The sequence below is a fragment of the Bombus vosnesenskii genome, unplaced genomic scaffold, assembly GCF_011952255.1.
Source record: "Bombus vosnesenskii isolate JDL3184/JDL3185 unplaced genomic scaffold, Bvos_JDL3184-5_v1.1 scf7180000013264, whole genome shotgun sequence".
NCBI classification, from domain to species: domain Eukaryota; kingdom Metazoa; phylum Arthropoda; class Insecta; order Hymenoptera; family Apidae; genus Bombus; species Bombus vosnesenskii.
Genome location: NW_022882924.1, coordinates 8,264,695 through 8,286,200, shown reverse-complemented (window position 1 = coordinate 8,286,200; position 21,506 = coordinate 8,264,695). Strand labels below are relative to the sequence as shown.

The window sequence follows — 21,506 nt, the reverse complement described above, 5'->3', positions numbered from 1 at the left end:
ACATTTGCAACGATCGATGGTTTTCCAACGAATGGATCAAAATGACGACACTTGATGCAAAAATATATAAAGCAAAGTACGAGATACAAGTATAGGTTCGAGTAAAAGATACAAAAGGTAACAAAGTATGCAATCGGATAGGAAAAAGAGAGAGAGAGAGGAAAGTAATGGTTACCTGGAACTGTTGCATCGGGTAGGCCATCATTTGTGCCGGAGGTGGTGGTGGTGGGGGTGCGGCTTGCACCCCTGGGGGTGCCGTGACCGTCGTGGCATGGTGTGGCGGTAACTGTGGTCCCCCAGGTAATCCCTGGCCCCAACCTGCTGCCGTGCCAGCAGCGTGGACACCCATTCCCATCCTGTATTTACACAAGTTCCTACATGTAATTTCCGTGCAAATAAACAACTTCGCTCGAAAGCTTGTAAATTGTCGCGAGTTTTGCAATTCAAAATGAACAACGTGATAATAACTTACGTCGGATTTGCGATAATTAAACTCTGGTTTTTTGTGCATTTCCGTGAGATCTAATGATGCAAAAATGCATACAAATGCACATAATATGCAAGAATATGTAAAATGTACAAAATGTAATATCAAGTGTAATATTTAGTAGATTAATTAAATTTCCGGTTAGGTTTCATTTCTTTGCCAGTGTTTATGAAGATATGAATTTTCATGAATATTCGCAATTTGCTAATAATTTGTGGAAAAGTAATAGTCGAATATTACTATGTACACTATCGTTGAAAAGTAGCCGGACGCTTGTTTATCAGTAGGTTTCTAAAATACGTGCATTAGTTATTAGGCGAAATTTATACGACAAGAAACGAAGGTAAAACCGCTCATATCACATATATAATTATGGGTAGCGTATCATTTAAAATCGTTGTAATATAACGTTTAGTAGTAAACTGACAGCTTTATATCATATTTACGTTCCAATGTTATAACACGAGATCTTTTATGGCTATGAATTATGTAACGTCAACGCCTACTCTCTGATAATACTTTTGACACAATTTATAAAGTTGTACACGAACATAACGAATATCGTAAAGATAAATATATCGAACAAACAAAGTACCTGTATACAATATTTTCAAATTATCGAATCGAACAATTCTTACCTGCAATGATTAAAGATTAACGAATTTAAATCATTTGTTTGACTTTACCCATGATGTTAAAAAAAGAAGTAAACTAAATATTTAGTAAATGCAGCTTAATAAATCTATAGCAGTTTTGTGAATTTTAAAATGATTTTGGACACGAATTAAAAAGCAATGGAACGTTCGCATACTTTATTCGCATTTGAAGTTTTACATTTGTTGACCATTTTCTTTCTTTCGAAAATTCTTTCGAGAATGTCTCAGTGGTTCTTTTGACGGATGTTCGATTTTCAAATGTGATTATATTTATTGAAAGTGTTGGGAATTATTATAATTCGTTAACTCTTTTTACCATAATATTTAGAGATGTTATAACGAAAACGTTTCATTTTCCAGACGGTGCGGTTTAAACATAAAATCGCACGTTCCAGATTCATGAATATATGTATCGTTACATAAAGGTTTCAAACCCTTTCCTGTACGATGCACGCAACTGAAAACTTTAGGTTATCTAGGATGTGTTACATTACTGGTTTACAATCCTGGTAATGCTTGAAAGGCATTCGGGTACGGTCTTTAAGGGTGCCATTTCACGGATCGTAAGAACGCTGAAAGATATTCTGCTTGCCAGAAAGCACCCCGTTCGTTCCTGCCGCGTAATCTCTAAAAATTGCGCGATCGGCAAATGCACAAATTCGATTTGATGTCTGTGTTAAGAGTGCAACCATGTACCCGTTCGCTATTTCGTTTAACAATCCGATCGGTTAGGCATCCTATAAAAATTTGAGGAATAAAATTGTAATGTTATCACGGCGTTTTATGTTTCTCTCTGTTTATATCGATCGGAAACTAAAATTTTCACGATCCACATTCAGGTTTTGGTAATAGTGATCGGGCTGTAAAAATATTCTTTAAATGTGTGTATAATAACTGATATATCTTTTTATTTGCACAAGAATTATTATATTTCAATAGCGTTGTGTCTACTCTATTTTTATATATTTTTCCACTGCTTTGCCCGTAATGGATTAATATATTGGTAATTGAAGTATAAGTATTATAATGGAAATAGACAGATGTTTCTATAATGTTTCTTCAATGAAAGTCAATATTAAATTTGATGAAAGTAAGTTGCGTATCTTTAGTAATTGTAAAAACAATCAGAAATTGTCATTTCTATGGATTTGATAGTTCAAGTGTAATTTTAAATCAAATATACCAAGCATTGTATGTACCTACATACAGATTACATAATATATAATACGTAATTATTTCGTGGAATGCAAATGACTTCATTTATGATACAAGTAAATAAATTTAGTTGCTATAGCTAGCAAATGTGACGCGGGTTAGACGTAAATGGAATCTCGAATATGGTTAAATTCACCAAAGGATATGTAAATTCGAGTGAACTGATTTAATGTGGTGATTTGGGGATTGATTAAATGCCATCAATTATACGGCACGTAGTAAAACAAGAAGCTCAATAGTCAGTAAACATTTTCTGAAGTTACTTTATTATTCTCGAGATACTCTTTCCCCTTCCCTCTTTTCGTGTTTTGTGATCTATCTTAAGCTCAACTGGTGCATCTTATTCAAATTCCATCGATTTGTCAAGGATAAATTTAATGTCAGACGATATTTAAAAATAATATATAGTATGTCTGACGTTTCCTTGGCTTTTGTGCCGCTCAAATCTCATAGGGAGTGTAAAATGACAGTCTCAACCCTTCAACGTATGATGCACACAATTGAGAGCTTTAGTTTATTTCGAACGTGTACCATTTCTACTTTACAGTCCTGAGAATACTCCAGAAGCATTCGGATACCCACTTTAAGGGCGTCATTTCATAGATCGTAAAAGCGTCGAAAGATATTCTATCCCAGAAATTACCTTGGCCTTTATACTATGTGATCCTTAAAAGTTGTGCTCTTTTGTGCTCTACACATTCTCAGGTTACAGTTTAAAGGCTGGCAATATTTACTATTTTATGACATCGTCAAATTTTCAATTAAATTTATTCACCGTTTTATTACCACCATAGCCGGAAGTCTCAGCCTGATATAATCGTTTGTACTAGCAAAATGTGATATAATATCGCGTTAGATAAAGCAAGCACATTTGTTGTTCGAGATTTCACGTTGAAGTCATTGGAAATAATTTGTATTATAACTTCAAAGCGAATGAAATATTGATAATTCACGAAAGATATTTATAAAGAAGCTATAAAATCTACTAATTATATAATAATAAATATATTCTTTGTATCGTCGATAAATAGTCGGTGTGTGTGAAGCTACTGTCTTCGCTCGGGAAATTGAAACAGAAAATCGAGCAGCGTATTGTTAAAGTTTGTCTACTTTTATTTTCTGGAATCAAACGAATTGCTGTCACTTAACTCGTTTCAACAAAAGTACATAGTTTCGTTTCAAGTAACTGCTTGTGCAGTAACTACCTAGGTTCGAATAACTATCTAGCTGCAATTGATCCTGGTTCTTTGTACAGAAAGATAGGTATGTGTACGAAAACGAAGACAATAGATACTCGTAACAAATCAGATCGGTAACAAATCGGTAAGAATAACATTCGTTTGTTTTTCACATTTACATAAATAGTAGAATAAAAGCTATTTTTTATTAAGTAGTAAATTGACTTTTTGATCATTGATTATTAATACACGTGTGAGAAATTAAAAGTTGAAAATAGTTGACAGGAAAGTACAGCTTTCAAGTGTTCTATCACTGACTTTTGTAATAGAATCAAATATCTTTCAGATATCACAGAACATAATTTATTTTTCTTTTTTATCAAACAGTTCTTATGAATACAGCAAAGAACATATATATATTTCATATTATTTCATCTATAATTTTGTAATTATAATTAGAACTGAATGGAAATATTACATGAAAATATCACAAGTTCTGAGATCCCTTTATCAATATCATAGATGTATTATACACAACTATTAGGTAATTTTATTCTTACACTTAGTAAAAACATGAAGTTACTAATTATCTATCACTGTACATAGAAATTGATCATTTTTAAAGACTATAACTCCATAGCTTTTCTTAGCATTTCGCAGGAAATGTTAGTTTATTTCTGTCGGGGATTTCACTACGAATTCAACGATGTATAATAATGTGCAATTTTCATCGGTCATTTGCAGGCTATTGTGCCATGAACATTAGCGACGTACATTAACTTCAGCCAACGTTTTAACTTACGATGTTATAAGAACTGACTTGACCTACTGAGCTATGTTTACGTTTACTGGTATATATTAGCTACTCGGTACTTCGCCTAATTGATTAAGATCAATGATGAGACTAGGATGGTTAGGGGTTACACTATATTCAACATGTTGGTGTAGGTTTTAAGTAGGATGAACATCTTCTAAAAGGTTTTTGTCATATTGTTTTCATTTCGTTTATATTTCGTCTTTAAAAGTTTTGTTAGTTATTATTCATTTTTAATATATTTAGTAGTTTGTTAATGATAACAGAGCAGTAGGAGTACGTTTTCATGTTAAAACTGATAATTTGATTTATAACGGAATAGATATATTTAATACTTTTCCGCGATTACACTATAATTCTTTTTGTTAGTATTAAGGTACAGATAATTAGTTATAAATAAAGAAATAAAGACAGCAATTAGATTAGATTGTATGTCACCGTGTCTTCTAGATTATTTTTTGAAGTATGCAGTACATTAATACTAATTTGAAATATTCTACCTGTCAAGAAAACAAATATTAAAATATTATATAGGAAATTTAATTCTTTAATTAAATGCTGCTTCTACACTTCCAACAATTCGAAATGTGTACCAATGTATAAATAATATTTAGTGAATCTCATCTATAAAAAATATAATATATATAAAAGAATATTCAAGAGTAATACTATTCATAGGTATTTACTATTCATTAACACCTATATCAAGGAAATATGATAAATTCAGCGAGTCCAATACTGACGCTACATAACTCATTCCATATCATTTCACAGTGAATTATCCATACATCAGAAGAGAAAAACACTGCGGTTCTAATGACATTTCAATCCTATTTTTCCGAATTAAAATTATATTACCTTCTCGACGATTATATTATAATACACCAAATTCAATGCAAGAAAAATACAATTTACGAAATAAAAGTCACGTTTATCCTCACCATTTGTAACCTACTTAGATATCTAGCCGATAGTGTATAGTATCACAGAATTACCCTGTACGGTAAAAGCATAAGGGAGCTTACCCCATGTACTGCGCCTGTTGATATCCGGCGAACTGTCCATAAGTATATCCTTGCATTCCTTGGAGGAAGCCACCAGCTTGCATCTGCGTCGCTGTCGTAGGATAAGATTGGGGCGGATACCAGTATCCTAGCTGGCCAGCTCCGCCGACGCCACCGACGCCTCCGACACCCGCGACGCCTGCCGCCGCCGCGGCGGCAGCTGCTGCCGCCGCGTAGTATGGGTACGTCGCCGACGATAACGCCTGGAAGAGCACAGTGATCAATGAAATAAAAAAGACTAGGAGCATCGCCTAGATTTTATGCTTAACCATCTCTATACGGTTAAAGATGCTAATACTGCTCGTTTAAAACTCATCTTAATGCCTCATATATGCCGTTAAATCGTTATTGCATCAAAAACTCCGCGTTTACTGTAACGCGCTGCCGTTAAGTTCATAGGAATTTTCCCTGTGGATGGTTACTGGAAAAATCTTTCGATGGAAATATTGTTCGCGTGGGAAATGGATTGGATCGGTCAGATTGAAAATAGAAAGGAAGAAGAAATGCTAATCTTGCTTTTATAGATTCTTAGAAGGTAACTAATTTTTCTAACGTTTGCCTGATTCTTAAATGTTACGATGCTATATGACCAACAAGGCATCTACGTTTTGTATTTGCGTATATTTAGTACAAATGATATTAGGAATTGGAGGAAAGTACGTCATACAGGGTGGTTGGTAACTGGTGGTACAAGCGGAAAGGGGGTGATTCTACGCGAAAAAAGAAGTCTAAAATATACAACAAAAATTTTTCGTTTGAGGCTTTGTTTTCGAGAAAATCGACTTTGAATTTTCGCTCGGTACGCGTGCACATTATCACGTCTCGTTATAACGGATCTCATTGTAGATCGTTGTCTCGATAGAAAAATTAAAAAAAAAAATTTTTTTTTTAATTTTTATTCTATATTTTCCACTTCTTTTTTCGCGTAGAATCACCCCCTTTCCGCATGTGCCACCAGTTACCAACCACCCTGTATATGTACGAAGCGTTGCTTCTTTTATCCAGTGCTGTTTCCTTTAACGGGAATGTCCTACGTACCCAGCATCCCAAAATTTTTCAAGATATATCGGAATATTTGAAGTTTCTTGTGTCTTTTAATCATTTCAGTGAAATTATATCATACAGGCTACCAGATAAATACTTCCTTCTGGTCTTCAAGTAACAAGGAAATTAGAAAATCAAGAAAACTGGATTCACTTGATACTTCTATGCGCATTCTAAATGTATCGATGCAATATCAATCGTTTTACAATCCAATATATTCATAAAATACTTCTGCAAGTGATTGGATACTTTCGTAACTCACTGTATTTTCAGAAATTGTACCGGGATCTAAACGTTCACACCTTCTAAAGCTGCATGCGAACAAGCCAAAATCTTGAGACGTGAATTATCCTGTGCACCACCTGGCGATTAATTTAGCCAGGTTAAGAAGGAGATCGAACATGAAAGCAGACCAACTGCGTCGAGTATGAGACTGAGGCATGATGAGATACGTAGTAATGCGATATCCCGGTACTACTCGTGGGAGAAGCGCGTTATGGGAATAGGGATCAATTAGAGCGATGTCACGGGCCGAGTAACAGTGGATGGATGGACGGAAGTACTGCTGAGGAGAGTACAAGGGAGAAGAGGGCGTACTTCGGCTACCATTCCCAGATCGGACGTACTTACTCGTCCTACCGGCGCTAATTGCTAAGAGACCCGACAGACACACTTTAGAGCAAGACCCGTGAATAGACCGGAATCTTGCCCGATTCCCTGTCCTCCCTTCCTCCTTCCGTTTTTACTCTTCTACTAGGCTCGTACCAGTCGGTCATGCACTGAACGCAAAGCCCGAACCGGATGGAACAGGCAATCGAATACTGTAACTATTTCCTTTTTCCAATATCTCGTAGGAGGCTGGTTTTTGCGATTTATTCTTGGTAACGAGGCGCAATACGTTTGTGCCTTGCGTTTCTCTTCGATACGATCAACGTTCGTAGATATTAGTATTGTATGTTTAACGAAATGAGAAATATTCTTCTTGTTGATCTTATTAAGATACGTATCCTTAATGAAATGAAAATTGTTCGTCTATTTCGGTTTACTTGTTTTTGCTTGTAATTTAATGAAAATAAAAATCGCACGATAATTTAAGAGACCTTCTATTTTAAAATTATGCTTGCCTCTTATTTAGTTTCAATTATATAGAATGCTTACCAAGGACATATATACAATACGATCGAACGGACTTATATGATAATGCATTTGCCAAGATATCTCAATCCCTAATTCAAACCGAACTCATGTTCTAGTTCGAAGTGGACTTGGTATTAATTGCTAGGATCTTTGGCACATATCTCGAAGTTAAAACATAGTTCGAGCATAAACCTGCTGAAGGATATTCTCCTTGAATTTATATCGATTTCATTCGATCTCTTGTGTTAATCATGATATACGTATATTACGAATTCTGAAAGTATCCCTATTTTTATTCTCGTTACAATATTCTGTATCTTTATTCATTTTTCATACACTGTATTCGAGGAATTACGAAAGAGAATGTACAAAGGCCTTTTATTTCCCTTTCTTAGTTGGCCAGCGTTGTTGCCATTTTCCGCGATCGATGGAAGAAGTGATTGGAAACTTTATTTGAAATTTTATCTTAAGCGTCTCGTTTCAAACTTTATCCAGAATTCTGTCGCGAATTTCATTGCTTCCTCTTTCCATGAGAGGTCGATAAAAGAGCGAACGTTTACCTGTCCAGTTTGTTGAGCATTGTTCGGATCCCCGCTCTCCTTGCCCCAGCTACATTTCACCGTTTGACCATTGATGTCGGTGTTGTGTACTGCCACAATAGCGTGTGTCGCCGATTCTTTGGTAGAAAACCTGAAATACAACCAAACCACGAATTTCAGATTAGCTCTCAACGTTTCGTTCAAATGCTTTCACACTTAATAATTTTTAAGGTTCAACGAATTCGACGATCGTCAATTATTTCAAAAGAACAATGTCTCTTTTCATTTTAAATCCGCTTGTGCTGACAGACAGATAAATAAGAGCAATTATTTCGACAAAAGAATTATTCGATAGACAAAAAATGTGTCTTTGTCATCAAATCTTTTCTAGTGTCGCATATTGAACAATTTCATCTCGTTTCACAAAGTGCTTAAAAATGAAGTAGCTTGTTTCAAACGTTTGTGAATTATGTATCGTCCAATGGTACTAACTGAGGGTTTGGATTACATCAATTCTTTATCTTAACTGTTCCAATTTTCCACATATTTTATTTAAGTAATACCGTCCAAAATTCTCAAAGAAAGGAAACGAACAGAAAAGGAAAAGGGACTTCGTTGAAGTCTACGATCTCGCGCTGTAATATTTTTTAATAAAATCTTTATAACACGTTGCATCAATTTATCCCTAGAGAGGCAACATCGAAATTTCGGATTTTTGTTAGAGACAACTGAGAGGAGAGCTGGAGATGATATGTAAAGACAATTATGCATATAGTAGCCTCTTTCTAAAAAGCAATTAAAGGACGGGCGTTAAAAATTCGTTTCAAGCGTATTTGCTACCGCCACGTGTTACGAGGATAGACGGAATTTACAAATACGCGTGCACGCCTGTGAAGAAAAATATGTAGCACGATCTGGCTGCACTTTTTTCCGCCAGTTACACGGAACCTTATTATCGTAGCTTTAACGAAATGGTCGGCTACTAGTGCTCTCAGCGACTCTTGCAGTTTAATTTATGCGAGTTTACCGTGCGCACGAATAAGCACGATAATTGTGAATCCCGCCGAATCTAGATTATACCCGTGGATCTAGAGATTCCATGTTAAATCGTAGTTTCGCGTATATGTATATCGTGCGGTGCTACTTTGAATTTCATACAGTTTGGAGAGCGTTCAAAGTGTATCGAGCATGTGAACAAACACCCTCTACCCTCGGTGATATTATCATTTTGTCGATAACGACCGAGTTAACCGCATGGCCTGCTGCTACTCCTATCGGTCGGCTTTATCTTCCTCTTTGTCGCGGATTATTTATTTATTACACCACGCGAAAATCAAAATGCCGCTGCTCGCACCGGATAACAGCCGGATCGCATTACTGAAAACGCAGACGTAGCCTTTATTTATCGAGTCCTTCAATTACGGCGAGGTTAAGGTTTGCCATTTGGCATTCAACCAAGATTCAGATGGGCCGAGGGGGTGGTATGTCCTCGTAAATGTCGTCTATGTAACCGGCTGCTGAAGGGGGTACGTTATGCCGTGTGGCCGGACATAAACACGTCGTTTTTAGAGGCATTATAAAGATAATCTTATATACGGATGCTTGCCCTGCAGGATTCGGGCTGCAGTTTCCGTTCGTTAATGAACGGGGTTGCATTACGATGGAGCGAATTCGAGAAACTTTAAACTATAAAAGTTAAGGACAAGAATTAATTCTCGCATATCGTGTCTTTTCTTTTATTTTTTAGCAGAATATAGCAAGGTACTTAGGCAAGATACTATTAAGTTGAAATTCTATTATTTCGTTACGATTAATTTGATCTGTAAGAAATCTTTTGTATATTATACTTTATCCTTCGTACATCGCGAATGCTGTGTCACAGATTGTATAGAAAGATGCATTTTTAAATAGCAGTCTTCAGAATCAAGTGGTAACTCTGATTGATAAATGCTTTCTTTTAACGTAATACCTGTTTTTGTGTATTGTACGTGCCTTTGAATTGTTTGACGAACGTAGCAATGAGCGAAGTAACTTTATTGTTTCTTGAGAAACGCTTTGGATTCAGGTTTGTACGTATAGATCCCAGCAATGGACAACGTGCTTTGTAAAGCATTCAATTACGTGGGCAGATAAACTGATTTTGTAACGGGAATAATTTATTTCGCATTTATGATTCGAAAGCTTTATTGTGCCAAGTAAAATATCGTTTCACTGATCATTTTACTGTCAATTGCAAGAAACAGCAGTGAGTCGTGTTATTATAACTTCCAGTACACGCGAACATTTTTAATTATACACTTTATTACGCTTAGTTGTTATAACTTTGATAAATGAATTTGAATTTAACAAAGTAGGTAAAAGCTATCGTTTATTTCTCTTTTTATAGGCTTCATGAACGAATAATAATATATATGATATAAAAACTGAATTGAAACGGAAAATATTCAATTTATATCGTAAATAGGAAAACTAAATAGCAATATTTTGAAAAATAAAATTCACAGCAAAATATCTGCATCGATATTAAAATACAAAATGTCGTAAAGAAGAGCAGGCTAATATTTATAAAAAAAAAAAAGAAGATTGGGAGTATTCGAATACTAGGTGGTAGCACTTTCAATGCTCGTATCCCATATCCAGTTACTTTAAAACGTATATCAGTTATCGGCTGTCCATTCCAAGCACGTTTCCCAACAAAATTCGATCAATTTTCGTCGCTTGAGCGTCTCACGAGAGCTCGATCGTGGATTGACGAATACGACACCGGCTGCCAGCGAGGACCAACGAAAAATCATCGAATTTATCGAGAGATTAGGTCACTTTTAACATCCTCGCCCGGGACTGCCACAATAGGAGCTCCGTCCAGGAGTTCATTCTCCATCCACGTCTTCGAGTACGACGAAGGATGGTCATCGTCAGCAACCAACCCCTTTTCCATCGCCTCGTTCTCACACCGACCAAAGCCCGACCGATAACCAGTAGTAGATAAGATTCTTTCTTTTCACCGAGAAGAAAGAACCTCTCTCTCTCTTTTTCTTCGCCTCTCTTACATCCTCCATACTTCTTTTTCACTCCTCTGCAACGATCTATACAGTGTATCCAAGAGTAAGTCCATACGTCATCCCGAGATATTCGTTTCCGGAGTTTCTGACTATAGAAGAATGAAAGAGGGAAGAGCAATTAGACGGAAGATATCCGAACGACGGACATTGTCCACGGGTGGCGGAACTGCAGAAGACATACGAAGAGATTCTGGGGTAACAGCGATTGCTAGCGGCGGGACTACAAGAAAGAAGAATGATGCCGAACAGCATAGAACGTGCGCGAGAAACGTCGACCAAGTCAGACTCGAAGGAACTGCTGCGGAGAAAGAGTTTTTTCGCCTCCTTATGATCCCGCCTTTTTCTTCCACAAGCATCGCTTGTTTTGAATCCGTCTTCTCATACTCTTCCAGGTTTTCCGATTCGGGGGGAAAATTGATCGTCTTTAAACTCTTTTAAAGAGAATCTTGAGCGAACTATGAAATATGCTTGTCAGAAGTCAAGTCGAATCCTCGATTCTACTTACCACGAATCTCGCAATTTCATTACGCTAAGATCAATGATTAATTTTCGAAATACGAATTACATATTCGTTTCTGTGAGTTAATTTGTTATCAACTGATTATTCTCTGAATCGCCCATTTTGAATTTTTCGTCGCTTTATTATATCGTAAAAGGATTAAAAGATATTGGTACGATATATATGTATGTACATCGAAAGTGAAAATGTTTCTCCGATCTGTCGATCTTTGTTACTCGCGTCCATTATGATCGTTCTTCCGTCACGCAAAATATCGCCATATTGCATTCTAACAATGGCTAATCGTGAAATGGACATTTAAAGGTATTGCGTGATGATGTATGCCGTTATTGCGATAACGTAGCACGTGAACTTTAGAACGTGTGATTGGCTGCCACAGAAGGTATGCGTGTGTGATAGGCGTATATACTACGTGCAACAAAGGAGCTAGAAAGAGAGGTAGAGCAAGACGGTAAATATGATTAGCGATCAGAGAACGATATACATTCTCTCCCCCACGTAAGTAGCCGCGAAGGCATTAGTCGTGAATCAGAGACGATTCCTTGAGTCATCCAAGTTATTTGATAGCCTTCATTTCTCTTGACAATAGAATTCAATTATTGGAACGTGTATTGTCTACTCTCTGTAGCGTATATGTGTATTTACGTGGCAAAGTGTGTGAAAGTAGAAAAAAATTACGATGCTTGTGAATGTCACCTTATTCTGGTATATCGATGGGAACGATAATATATTGATCGCACCGATCATTATTTCAATGAATTGTATTGCAGAATAACTTGTCAGATAAGCTGTCGTTACCTATCTATTAGTAATAAATCACAGCAATTGATGTGAAAGGCGAAAGACGGATTGGAATACATAGCTGGAGAACAAAATCAATTAGAATTTTTTCGCAGAAGTAGACAATCATTTTTGACTAATTTTTTATAAAATATATCTTTGCTATTTTCGCTTGAAAATTCGAGTGAGATTATCTTTGGAGGAATGCATAAGAATTGTACGTTATCATAACGTATAAGAATTTACTACAAATACAAAAATAACTGATACGCGTATTCGTTTTTAGATGAAATATGTACTATATACATAATGTACATATTTGTAAATTTTTCTCATCTATGTTAACTATGTTGATGGTACAATTAGATAATAATATGTTTCATCGTTAAATGTATGCCAGACGTTCAATAATTCTCGCTTTTATAAATACGATGAGAATGATCACTATGTGAACTTTAAAAATGTGGATAAAGTGATAAAACTTACGACTTTCATAACTGGTTGAGCCTTTACGACCTCAAAGCTGTACGTAAGATACAACAATTGCTTTGAAGATTGTGAAAGAAAGACAACTATATGAGAGAACAATACCTTATTTATTATAGTATACAGGATGCAGCCGAATAACGTATACAAGCGAGCACGAGGTGATTCTTTATGAAAAAATAAAAATAAAATATGGAATAAAATTTTTTCATTTAAGACTTAGTTTTCGGGGAAATCGAGTTTGAAAATTTATCAAATATACTTGAACGTGGCTAATTCCGGATTGGTACTAAATAATCGACAGGAGGTTGTTCAGGAGGTGTAAAGATAAGTCGAACATTTAGAATAAAATTTGTCCGTTCGGGGCTTCATTTTCAAGAAAATAAAGTTCCAACACGTTTAGTTAAGAATCGACCTAGTACACGCGTATGATAAATTTTCAAATTTATTTTTCTCGGAAACAAAGCGTCTTGAAAAAAAATGTTATTCTACGTTTTCGACTTATTTTCACACGTAGAATAACTTCCTGTCGATTATTTAATCCTGCCTAGTCCGGAATTAACCATATGCAAATATACTTCGTAAATTTTCAAACTCGATTTTCTCGTAAACTAAGCCTTAACAGAAAAAATTTTATTGCATATTTTGTTCTTATTTTTCCATAAGGAATCATCTCGTGCCTGCTTGTACATGTTATTCGACCGCATCCTGCATATAATGTATATATACTATAAACAATTATTATTATTACGTTTATTTTAGTTTATTAAAAATACATTTGAAACATTAATAATTTGACTCAGCTATGTATGTACCGTACTTGTACAAATCTATTTTACAGTTTCATTAGTGTCACAAGTTTTCATTTTACAGAATTAAAACTCTCGAACAAAAATAATTTCATACCTGCCGTTAAAAGTAAATTGTCTTTATTACCGCACGACGACTTGAATTGAAAACTGAAACTAATCACACGTGGAACGGATTGTATCACGCACAATTTGCCTGGAGGCAAATGAGAGAAGTTCATGATTGCAGTACGTGGTCTCTGAAATTGCAGAGTCATGATTATTTTCACTCTAATTGTATGACGACGTACCGATATTCGAAGATATCGATTGAATACGCAAGTGATTCTGGCCGCATTCCGAAATCAGCTATCAATTTTGAAAGCATCATTGCATCCCTGTCAGATGCCAAAAGTTCGGTTAAAGACATCATCGTGTTATCAGTGTACTCGGTAAACTTCGTGACGCATCCTGCCTCTTGCTTTTCGATTTTAGACGCTTGCCAAGCGAAATTTGGCAAAAAGGAACGTTGGCTCGAATTTATACTTTTTACCATTTTATTAAACCGACGTAAAGTACGGTTAATTAAACTATACGTTTTTTACGTCGATATTTATTAAGTGAATTTATCGTCCCTTCCGTTCCATTAAATATCTGTCTCTTATAGTATTCATTTTTCACTCGCGATTTTATAATTGATGTATTTAGCGTCTCTTCTATAAGATCCACTCAATTTTCGTATTTTTCATATAATCAGGCTGCGAATATTCGTGCGTTATGAAAAATTTAAATGTATAAAAATACAGAGAGTACACGTAATATATATATACACGATATATACTGGTTGTTACAAATATTTAAAAGAAAAAGCACATTTAAGTGCAAATTCTTTAATTATGTTCATAAACGTATGAATTTGCATAAACGCATTCGCTGTTTAATTATATGATCAAATTACATGTAATTTATGTAAAAATTATAATATTAATTATATGTAGAAATTGGAGCAATCTTATATAGAGACTAATATAGCTTTTGCATACTACAACAACATACGAGAAAGATGGTGATATGTAAATGGTAGCGAGGAGGCCAAAGTAGATAGATTAGCATATGACATAATTATGAGTTAATTATTTTAATTTAAGAAGAATTTTCTTCCACAAGTTTTATCATTTATATTATCACTTTATTCTACATACCGTGAATTTACTTTTTAATAATCATTTGCATCTTATTGTTGACCTAGGAATAAAGCACAATACTTTAAGTAGAATATTTTTCCCAACGAATAAGGACATATGTATATCACAGAAAGATAGCGTTAATTAATAAACTTTCAAAACAAATGATTTCCCGAGATCGACTACGATCAGTCTACAAATAACTTTTTATGAGTCTTATTATTAGTTTGCAAAACTAATAACTTTAATATATCTAGCAATTAGACTAGCCGGTCCTAAAACTTTTTGTCCGCTGGAAGGAAATCCGGCTTTAGCGTGAAGAATTTATTATCTCAAACTCGGCGTTGTACGTGAGAACTTTTTCTATCGATCAGCTTAACTCCCGTTTTGCTCGCTTTCTTCCACGCGATGATCTCTGACTGCGGCGTACTTCAACGCTACTACCTTCACCGTGGGGACTTCCCGTCGCACTGACATCTCCGAGAGATATTACACGTAACGTATATCACCACGACATTTCAACAACAATGCGCCACAGTCTTCAGGGACGTCAAGAATCGAGAGATCGTCGGAGCTGTACACTTACGCGAGCAAACTTTTGAAATTAATAAGTTTCGAAGGAACTGCCCACGTTGCGCTTGTCTTCGTATATACTACAAGTTTTGTAGACCACTAATTTTCTAAAACAATCGTTGAACCACCGGGGAACTTTACCGTGGATTAAAAGAATAAAAATAGAAAATTATACCTTACTAGGATTTCACGCTGGAAAAGTTTGCCAGTTAATTATTGTTCGCGTTATTATAGATGCCATATCGTATTACATTTTTACGAATGTTTTTACAAATTTTGTAGTTTTAATTACGAAACATTTCAATTGTTATTTGTGTAAATTTCGCCCGCTCGAAATATTGTACGTGTACACAGCTTTATTTTGTGCATTATAAACGACTAATCAAACGAAAATATAGCCACCTTTATACGTGAACTCTTATATGGAAACTATATGTTATAAATTTGCGAAGATAATGTAAAAATTTAACGTTTACCTGATAAAAGCATAACCCTTGTCCTTGAATACACGAATCTCTTGGATGGATCCAAAAGGCGAGAAAGTTTTTTGCATTAGCTCTTCTGTTAGACCATTAGTTAGTCCACCGCAGTATACTGTACAGTTGGTCGGACTACTTTGATTGTACACTTCATCGAAAGTCAATGGTTTTGCGTTTGCTGCAAATAAATAAATAAAAAATGTTAGTTAAATTTAGATTTACTTCATTATCAGGATAATGCTGTGGATCGAAGTGATGACAAATATTTGTCTGTTTGTGTTCTCTTTTGATTACGTTACCTGTTAATACATTATATGTTTTATACTAAACATTCTAAAATATTAGTTACTCAATATACACTTGTATGCATATATCTTTAGAATTTTCTAGCATACTTTAGATATATCAGTATCATACACTTTTTTTGTCACTGTCAGTTGGACACTTTTTTTGTCACTGTCAGTTGGACATAATAATAAAATCTTAATGATGTAAGATAATTGGTAAAGAATATTAAAAGGTAGAGAAAATTGTCTTATGTTAATAACGTCCGATTAGCATAAAATTGGATAATTAATTAGAATTTCGGATATTTGAGGTAGAAATTGATCTTCCGTCGATGTCGATACATTAATAAAGTCGTTAACACTGTCAAATTTGTAATCTAAAGTTCCTTGCAAAGTTCACTAGCTTCGCGAATTTACATCAAAGTTACACTTAAGTCTAATTAGCTGCAAAGTTTGCCAGATATAACTTTGCTGTGCTGCGGAAATTAATTGTAAAATTGCAAATAAAATATGTGGAGAATGGCAACGACGTTATAAAATTCGATCGCCGGAATATTAAATGCTTTTTAATCCCGATACCAGTCTGATAGAGCTATTAAATGGCAGGCTGCATAATCAATATCTTCACCATTTGGTGAACCAGTTAAAATCCCTGATTGCTTTATCTTTAGAAACTTAGTTCGTAGTTTGATCATTAATAACCTTCATTGAAAGTATGAACAAAAAAAAAAACTATTTAATTTATGCAATGTATTAATCACGCCCGAAATGTTTCGTAACTTTAACAAAGTAAGGAACTCGACGAAAACCTAGCGGAAGATTAACAACTTTCTTTTTTACAATTTCAAAAAAGCCGTTATTTCGACGTTTCTACCGCATTCGAGAACATTTAATGTATAAACTATGTATAAGTTCATCGAAAGCTCCGATACTTATTGTCAGAGTAAAAGCTAATGCAAAACTGATGTGCGTTCGAATTATGGAAAATCTTTCTCTGACTCAACGTTTAAAGCTGAGATTTAAAATTGCTCCATTCTAAAGAAATATTCGACGTTTTAATGTATTTCAATATTTTTGATTTAATATGGTTATGCATCCAGTGTTCGACTATATTAAAACGTGTCGATAAAAGAAATATTCACGCGTAACCAGCATTCCGTCTCAATGTGATTTATATTATTTGAAATACTACGCATTTTAAAGGGATTAAAATATTTACTTTGAATATACCTACATTGTGTGAGTTCAATGTGTTATAATATTTATGATAGAATATTGACAACCGAATGGTTTTCCAGAATAATGGACCTTAATGGAACGCATGCATCTACAACTTGTATGAGAAAAAAAAGCCGGTACGATAAAATGAAATGTTTTATATATATAATTTTTATTCATGACTACTCCATTGATAATTAATGGGTTTAGAATATATAATAGCGATGAAAAGACACTATCTTTTAGAAAGTATACACAGTTACATGCACGTTTGTTTCATTTATTGTCTCTCTATTTATCTTCAATGATATATGATATCTGCATTCTCAAATAATGATAACGTTAGACAGCAAATTTTGTGGATAGTTTATCGAATTTACGCTTTTAATTTCTTTCGTTCCTCATATTGAAGCGGTAAAAAAAAAAAAAAAAAAAGAAAAGATATAACATGCAATTACCTAATTACCAGTGCTTTAATAATCTTAGAATTCCGCAACAATGTCGCTACTCGGTGCAAAATTAAAAATTAAGAAACTGAGCTGGTACACGATACAAAGTCATCGATGCATGCGATATTCAATCTTATCGATTAGTTTCCTATCGTAAGAAAATGTAATCGGTTCTATCTGTAAACGAAGAAAAATTTGCACGCGTTAAAGAAACTAACTTCACCGATATCTGTTTGCTATTATCCGGTGCGTCTGCTTTGCTGTTTTAGCATCGGTGATACCCGGAGAAACGGGTCAGGTTTGACGACGCGGAACTCGGTGCAGCAGACTAGCCGTTCGAGATATCGAACGGCAATGCCAAAGAGGTTGAACCCCGTCAGCTAAGTTTACGATCGTACGGGGGCTTAGCCTATACTAAGGTAGCAGACTACGGGTGTAAACGCGACCGGTAAACCACAGCCTGTAATTGCCTCGTTCGAGGATAGAAGGTTCTCAGGACGTTGGAACGTTCCGTTAAGAACTTACCAGGGGGACGTTCTCTTCGTTTCTGAAAGCTCGGCATTATCTCTTTATTGCCCCCTGAATGTTATTCTCAGTATTCTCGGAATGTCTCAAACTCTCTTCTTCCTTCTCTGTCCCATCCTTCTCCCTCATGCGTTATCGGTTCGCTTTAAAAAATTTTCTTCCCGCTAAAACGCTTACGTAGCCACTATAATATCGATTTTTCTCTTGTGTCCATGAAATTATTATTTCCTTTTTACGAGGCCTCGAACCGCGCCGCTTTCGACGATCGATGTCGACCGAACGGCGAATGTCAAAGCGTTGCTCGTTTCGCGAACATTAGATATTGCCTGTAAATTTTCCTCTTTCATTATTTGAGACGTTTAGAGATTACAGGATATGCGGTCGGTCGATGAAATCACGCGACAAAGGTGCTGAACGAGTTAAACGCTACAAATGGTAACAGGTTCTAAGAGTTTGATCAACGATTCGATTTTTAATATCTCGCTTTTCATATAATTTAATTTTCTTCGGACGATCGTATGGTTGACGTTTGTGGTTTTCATCTGTCAGCAATCTTTGTGAGATTTTGGCAAAACTGATCACGTCTATCATCTTGACTGTCGTTTCTATGAATTATATAGTAGAGTATCGATTATTATAGAATTCTAAATAACGGAACGATCGATTATCGGAACACCGATCGGTGGAAAATGTAAGGATGGTCCTTTGTAGGTGAGATTAGAAAATAAGAATAAAAGCCGACGTTCTTGTTTCAATGTAACATTAGGTAACTTGTAAAATATTCCCCGAATGGTGTCTGCAGAGGGAATAAAATTTCTCCGACAAGAAATCTTTTATTTTTTGTGTATCATTGCATGCTCATTTATTTACATGTTTTGCGATAACAGGAATCTTTATTTTTATGTGTAAGGTTGTGTTATCAGTAATTATATTAGAAGTTATCTGTACCGAAGCATCTATATTATTGTACAAAAGTATTTCATCCGTAAAATTTGCCATGTCACGCACAATCTCTTAGTTATGAAATGTGTTTCAACAAACTATGTACATAATGTTACTTATTGCAGAGAAAGTATGTGTTACATAAATCAAATGACCTATGTTTTTATTATATATTTTATCAGTGTAGAATTGTGTAATAGGAACTTAACTTAACTTGAAAAATCTTTCTGAATAATTAATTTTTTCAATAATATGCTTTCGCATTAAAATACGCATATTAAATTGTAAGTCGGGCATTTTTTCCTTTCTAAAAAAGACTACAAATTGAAAAAATTTTTTTTCTTAAACGTACATTAATCGCAAATCTCTTTGTGTTTTCAAAAAATTCCAAATATCGTTATCAATTTTCCAACAAGATTTCTAAATCTTTCTTAAAAGTCTTTTAGAAATTACATTAATAATAATACTTTTTACGCTTTCCGCGTGAAAAATCATCGATCGAGAGGATAGCTATAACATCTGATCGCTAATCTACGATTTCTAAGTTAATAGGAAAGAAAGCCAACTGATCTTGTCGAATATACTTTTTCGTTCCCCGGATTTAATGTTGAAAAAAATCGAAATTCATATCGGAAGATCTATACGAAAAATTGCCACGAAAGCTTTAAGGGATAGTAGGCTGAAAAATTGAGGAGTTACTATAGATCCATACTATGATAAAGCTTTCATACTGGCAAGACTCTTTGAATGAAAATCAGCTTTAAAAGAAAAGATCGTAGAGATGAGATCGGTTCGCCCGAAGGGCTTCCTTAGATAGAAAGAGTAACCATTCGCGATCAAAAATTTTATCCAGGCTTATTCACGTTGAAAGTTTATCGACTTTTGAGTGATTCGTAACCAGCTCTTGTTTCAGATTGTATATACTAAAAAAGCAGATTTATTAAAACCGTACAATTGAAATACAGTTAATCTAAAATAATTCCAGCGTTTTCATAAAATATTGCTTAACGATAGAATAAAAATGAACGTGTATTATTCGAATTAATATCGTCACATTTTTTGATTAATGCAATGTTTCGTTGTTTAAATAAAGAGGAATTTCTTTTATCTCTAAATAGAAGAGTTCTCTTCGTTCTTTTTAAGAATGACAATGTTTGAATGAGATCTAATATGATCGTATAAAAAAATCATCCAATTAATATATTAAATAATCATATACAAAAATAGAAATTTTTTTTTATTGCAGATGACATAGAAATGAAGTATATAGCTATACAATTACATTAAAATAAGTTTACTACCCATGTAATTGTGGTATTCCTGATAAAACGTAACAAGTTTATCAGTTACATACTTGACACGAAGTACATACTTCGTCCTCAATTTTTTCTTCCATAACGCAATATTTACTTGAGAAAAATAAACATGAATTTTCTTCTAAAACATAAGCACAAATTACGAATAATGTACGAAAGTTATTCGCGAAAATAGACGCGAAACGCATAAAACTCGCGGTAATACCACTTTCGACTGCTCGATGTTCATGTTGACGCGTTCTCAAAATAGTCATGAAAATTCAATAGTGAAAGTAAGTGACACCTCGTAGCAAGGAAATTTCCTGCGTCATTTCCTCCGTACCATCTTTCAATAAGTGACCTATATTTCGTGTGCGCGGCCGGCCATCAGAAGCGGATATATCTCGTTTAAGGAAATCTATCTGCTACTATATTTACTGGACCCTTCGATTCGCCGTGTCGTTGCGAAGGTGATCCGTGATTTATGGCTGGTGGCTTAGACATAGTCGGCATAAGGCTCGCCATTACCGGGAGAGCCTGTAGGTTCCGCGTTCGGCTCATTAGGCAGCTGATTACACGAACGCGGCTAAATCGAACTTCCACACACTCAATCAATGGCGACCCGAGCATGCTCGCTGAAACTTTATTCTTATCTGGCCAGGGGAACAACTTGGCGATCGGCTAACTAGATTTATCGCGTGGATCTAGGAACTTTTTACTTGCCTGAATTCTCGATAACTTGCTAGCCAGCCAGTTCCGACAGGTACAGCCCGAACAGATGAAA

At 35.1% G+C, this 21,506-nt stretch overlaps 1 protein-coding gene across 9 annotated transcripts in view; it reads right to left on the bottom strand.

Annotated features, from left to right (window-relative positions):
- The window catches only part of LOC117239952 (nucleolysin TIAR), a 583,038-nt gene that overhangs the window by 11,830 nt on the left and 549,702 nt on the right, over positions 1-21,506 (bottom strand). For all 9 annotated transcript variants that reach the window (XM_033505780.1, XM_033505787.1, XM_033505783.1 and 6 more), the window contains 4 exons: positions 16,004-16,184; positions 8,156-8,285; positions 5,376-5,617; positions 176-356 (listed from right to left, as the gene is read on the bottom strand). In XM_033505780.1, coding sequence (XP_033361671.1) covers positions 176-356; positions 5,376-5,617; positions 8,156-8,285; positions 16,004-16,184 — 734 coding nt within the window. The remainder of the gene's footprint in view (positions 1-175; positions 357-5,375; positions 5,618-8,155; positions 8,286-16,003; positions 16,185-21,506) is intronic.